Source organism: Salvelinus alpinus, chromosome 27 (genome assembly GCF_045679555.1).
Source record: "Salvelinus alpinus chromosome 27, SLU_Salpinus.1, whole genome shotgun sequence".
Classification (NCBI taxonomy): domain Eukaryota; kingdom Metazoa; phylum Chordata; class Actinopteri; order Salmoniformes; family Salmonidae; genus Salvelinus; species Salvelinus alpinus.
Window position 1 is genome coordinate 11,386,137 of NC_092112.1, and position 5,391 is coordinate 11,391,527.

Below are 5,391 nucleotides of genomic sequence, written 5' to 3' on the forward strand. Positions count from 1 at the left end.
CAGAGATAAGAGGCCATACCAAGTCAGAGATAAGAGGCCATACCAAGTCAGAGATAAGAGGCCATACCAAGTCAGAGATAAGAGGCCATACCAAGTCAGAGATAAGAGGCCATTCCAAGTCAGAGATAAGAGGCCATACCAAGTCAGAGATAAGAGGCCATTCCAAGTCAGAGATAAGAGGCCATACCAAGTCAGAGATAAGAGGCCATTCCAAGCCATTCCAAGTCAGAGATAAGAGACCAATCCAAGTCAGAGATAAGAGGCCATACCAAGACAGATATGAGAGGCCATTCCAAGTCAGAGATAAGAGGCCATTCCAAGTCAGAGATAAGAGGCCATTCCAAGTCAGAGATAAGAGGCCATTCCAAGTCAGAGATAAGAGGCCATTCCAAGCCATTCCAAGTCAGAGATAAGAGGCCATACCAAGTCAGAGATAAGAGGCCATACCAAGTCAGAGATAAGAGGCCATACCAAGTCAGAGATAAGAGGCCATACCAAGTCAGAGATAAGAGGCCATTCCAAGTCAGAGATAAGAGGCCATACCAAGTCAGAGATAAGAGGCCATTCCAAGTCAGAGATAAGAGGCCATACCAAGTCAGAGATAAGAGGCCATTCCAAGTCAGAGATAAGAGGCCATTACAAGTCAGAGATAAGAGGCCATACCAAGTCAGAGATAAGAGGCCATACCAAGTCACAGATAAGAGGCCATTCCAAGTCAGAGATAAGAGGCCATACCAAGTCAGAGATAAGAGGCCATACCAAGTCAGAGATAATAGGCCATACCAAGTCAGAGATAAGAGGCCATTCCAAGTCAGAGATAAGAGGCCATACCAAGTCAGAGATAAGAGGCCATACCAAGTCAGAGATAAGAGGCCATTCCAAGCCATTCCAAGTCAGAGATAAGAGGCCATTCCAAGTCAGAGATAAGAGGCCATTCCAAGTCATTCCAAGTCAGAGATAAGAGGCCATTCCAAGTCAGAGATAAGAGGCCATACCAAGTCAGAGATAAGAGGCCATTCCAAGTCAGAGATAAGAGGCCATACCAAGTCAGAGATAAGAGGCCATACCAAGTCAGAGATAAGAGGCCATACCAAGTCAGAGATACGAGGCCATACCAAGTCAGAGATAAGAGGCCATACCAAGTCAGAGATAAGAGGCCATACCAAGTCAGAGATACGAGGCCATACCAAGTCAGAGATAAGAGGCCATTCCAAGTCAGAGATAAGAGGCCATACCAAGCCATTCCAAGTCAGGGATAAGAGGTCATACCACGGGTACACACAGCGGCTACACACTCTTTAGATCTCTTGTCTGAAAGCCAGTCCGTAGAGGAGATGGTACTGTTGGGTGTTTCTATCTGTGTATTGCAGGTATATGTATATATTCTTTGTGACTGTAAATGTTCATTGTGTGGTTCATTGGTTCATTGACAGTGCAAAGTATTTCCTGTTGTGGGGGGGGGGGGGGGGGAGGCAATAACACATTCTGTGGACAGTTCAATTGTCTTTCCTTTCCTGAAAGACCCATGGTCGATACATACCAGATATGTGGACTCCAGTCACATGACTTCGACTCGACCCAACTTGATATAAAATAACTTGAAGGTTGACTTGGATTTAAAGCCTCAAGACTCGGGATTTGACTTTGACTTGAGACTGATGACTTGAAATGATCTGGACAGTTTTTTGTAACTCATTTTGTGGCACAGAGCCTAGATGATTACTCTCCACGCTGTCAGAGACAGTATCACACTTGCAAAAATACTAAAAACGGATTAGCTAGTGAAATGCACATTCGGCCCACTGATTGAACCAGCAAATTGTCAAGGTCAACACGGGTCGGGTGAGCTAGCACAGAAGGAAGAATGATGCACATGAACCCTGGATTGCTGATTACTACGTATTGGCCAATGAGAGGCTTTGAAGTCACAGGTCAGCCATATTGTCTCTCCTCAGAAAAGCAGTCGTCTACAGTAACAGAAGCCCTTTCTAAACAATTATACTTTTAGGAAAATGTTTTTACATATTTTTTTATATGTTTTATTTTAGCACCTTCCTAATATTGACTACCCCCCCCCCCCCCCCCCCCTCTTTTGTCCTCAGAACAGCCTGAATATGTCGGGGCATGGACTACAAGGTGTCGAAAGCGTTCCACAGGGAGGCTGTTCCATGTTGACTCCAATGCTTCCCACAGTTGTGTCAAGAACTGGAGGTCTGGAGCTCCAGGGAGTAAGCTATATTCTCTCAGGCCCAGGGAGAGGGCAGGAAGGCGGGCAGGGAGTGTAGGCCTAGAGGCTTGGAGGTCTGGAGCTCCAGTGTAAAGCGTGGAACTCCAGAGAGGGTCCGACCCTGATGTTATCAAGATATGAACCCCAGCTTCACAGGCTGCAGAGACCTAGCTGGCTAATGGAAACCAGACGCTAGACAACTTCCAACACACACACACACACATGATAGACATGATGCCTGGGCACGGTACAGGAGGAGGATTTGATTTGAAAGGAGAGGGGGTATGGGAGGGGGAGATGTGTGTGTGTATGTTTGCAGCGCAAGTGCATGTTTGTGTGTATACGTGCGTGTACTGTATGTACTTGACAGAGGTTTGTTCAAGTCGGTTTGCTGTTTCACTGCTTAACCGTCATGTAATTCCCCAAGGATCTGTGGTGCATTAAGCAATGATCTGGCCTGCGTCTCTGTGTCTCTGTGTCTCTGTGTCTCTGTGTCTCTGTGTCTCTGTGTCTCTGTGTCTCTGCGTCTCTGGGTCTCTGTGTCTCTGCGTCTCTGCGTCTCTGCGTCTCTGGGTCTCTGCGTCTCTGCGTCTCTGCGTCTCTGCGTCTCTGGGTCTCTGCGTCTCTGGGTCTCTGCGTCTCTGGGTCTCTGTGTCTCTGCGTCTCTGTGTCTCTGTGTCTCTGTGTCTCTGCGTCTCTGGGTCTCTGGGTCTCTGCGTCTCTGCGTCTCTGCGTCTCTGGGTCTCTGGGTCTCTGGGTCTCTGCGTCTCTGTGTCTCTGGGTCTCTGGGTCTCTGCGTCTCTGGGTCTCTGGGTCTCTGGGTCTCTGGGTCTCTGGGTCTCTGGGTCTCTGGGTCTCTGGGTCTCTGGGTCTCTGGGTCTCTGGGTCTCTGGGTCTCTGGGTCTCTGGGTCTCTGGGTCTCTGGGTCTCTGGGTCTCTGGGTCTCTGCGTCTCTGGGTCTCTGGGTCTCTGGGTCTCTGGGTCTCTGGGTCTCTGGGTCTCTGGGTCTCTGGGTCTCTGGGTCTCTGGGTCTCTGGGTCTCTGGGTCTCCGGGTCTCCGGGTCTCCGGGTCTCCGGGTCTCCGGGTCTCCGGGTCTCCGGGTCTCTGGGTCTCTGGGTCTCCGGGTCTCTGCTTCTCTGGGTCTCTGGGTCTCTGGGTCTCTGGGTCTCCGGGTCTCCGGGTCTCCGGGTCTCCGGGTCTCCGGGTCTCCGGGTCTCCGGGTCTCCGGGTCTCTGCTTCTCTGGGTCTCTGGGTCTCTGGGTCTCTGGGTCTCTGGGTCTCTGGGTCTCTGGGTCTCTGCGTCTCTGTGTCTCTGGGTCTCTGCGTCTCTGCGTCTCTGGGTCTCTGGGTCTCTGGGTCTCTGGGTCTCTGGGTCTCTGCGTCTCTGCGTCTCTGGGTCTCTGCGTCTCTGCGTCTCTGCGTCTCTGCGTCTCTGGGTCTCTGCATCTCCGGTTCTCCGTGTCTCCGCGTCTCTGAGTCTCTGGGTCTCTGTGTCTCTGGGTCTCTGGGTCTCTGCATCTCCGGTTCTCCGGTTCGCATCTCTAGGTCTCTAGGTCTCTGTGTCTCTGTGTCTCTGCGTCTCTGCGTCTCTGCGTCTCTGCGTCTCTGCGTCTCTGCGTCTCTGCGTCTCTGTGTCTCTGCGTCTCTGGGTCTCTGCGTCTCTGGGTCTCTGCATCTCCGGTTCTCCGTGTCTCTGCGTCTCTGAGTCTCTGGGTCTCTGTGTCTCTGGGTCTCTGGGTCTCTGCATCTCCGGTTCTCCGGTTCTCCGCATCTCTAGGTCTCTAGGTCTCTAGGTCTCTAGGTCTCTAGGTCTCTAGGTCTCTGGGTGTAGATGTCGTTTATTTTGAAGGGATCAGTGTCAGGCCTCCTGCTGGGCTGGGAGACATGTAGGCTGAGGAGGAGAGTAGAGGAAGAGGAGAAGGTAGAGGTTGAGGTGAATACAGCCCGTCTCTGGGGATCTGTGGTACTGGGGCTCGGTATCTGTGGCTGGGGGTCTGGTGCTGGGGATCTGTGGTACTGGGGCTGGGGATCTGGTGCTGGGGATCTGTGGTATTGGGGCTCGATATCTGAGGCTGGGTGGATCTGGGGTACTGGGGCTGGTGACCTGGGGTACTGGGGCTCGGTATCTGAGGCTGGGGATCTGGAGTACTGGGGCTGGTTATCTGGTGCTGGGGATCTGTGGTATTGGGGCTCGGTATCTGAGACTGGGTGGATCTGGGGTACTGGGGCTGGGGACCTGGGGTACTGGGGCTCGGTATCTGAGGCTGGGGATCTGTGGTACTGGGGCTCGGTATCTGAGGCTGGGGATCTGGAGCACTGGGGCTCGGTATCTGAGGCTGGGGGTCTGGGGTACTGGGGCTGGGGATCTGGCGCTGGGGCTCGATAAGTTAGGCTGGGGATCTGGGGTACTGGGGCTCGGTATCTGAGGCTGGGGGTCTGGGGTACTGGGGCTGGGGATCTGAGGCTGGGGATCTGTGGTATTGGGGCTCGGTATCTGAGGCTGGGGATCTGGAGTACTGGGGCTCGGTATCTGAGGCTGGGGATCTGGAGTACTGGGGCTCGGTATCTGAGGCTGGGGGTCTGGGGTACTGGGGCTGGGGATCTGGTGTATTGGGGCTCGGTATCTGAGGCTGGGGATCTGGAGTATCGGGGCTGGGGATCTGGGGTATTGGGGCTGGGGTTTTGGGGTATTGGGGCTGGGTATCTGGAGTATTGGGGCTGGGGATCTGGAGTATTGGGGCTGGGGATCTGGAGTATTGGGGCTGGGGATCTGGAGTATTGGGGCTGGGGATCTGGAGTATTGGGGCTGGGGATCTGGAGTATTGGGGCTGGGGTTCTGGAGTATTGGGGCTGGGGATCCGGGGTATTGGGGCTGGGGATCTGGGGTATTGGGGCTGGGGATCTGGAGTATTGGGGCTGGGGATCTGGGGTTTTGGGGCTGGGGATCTGGAGTATTGGGGCTGGGGATCTGGAGTATTGGGGCTGGGGTTCTGGGGTTTTGGGGCTGGGGATCTGGAGTATTGTGGCTGGGGATCTGGAGTATTGGGGCTGGGGATCTGGGGTTTTGGGGCTGGGGATCTGCAGTATTGGGGCTGGGGTTTTGGGGCTGGCTTTTTGGGGCTGGGGAATTGGGGTATTATTCATGTCTTTATGACTAGATGAC

At 53.5% G+C, this 5,391-nt stretch overlaps 1 protein-coding gene across 1 annotated transcript; it reads right to left on the minus strand.

The window, feature by feature from the left end:
* Positions 1–2,667: 2,667 nt before the first annotated feature.
* On the minus strand, positions 2,668–3,767 carry LOC139555796 (octapeptide-repeat protein T2-like). The gene is made up of 2 exons (XM_071369198.1): positions 3,361–3,767; positions 2,668–3,028 (listed from the first exon to the last, which is right to left on the minus strand). Exons 1-2 carry the CDS (start codon positions 3,765–3,767, stop codon positions 2,668–2,670), a joined length of 768 nt encoding a protein of 255 aa, XP_071225299.1.
* Between the last annotated feature and the right edge of the window lie 1,624 nt (positions 3,768–5,391).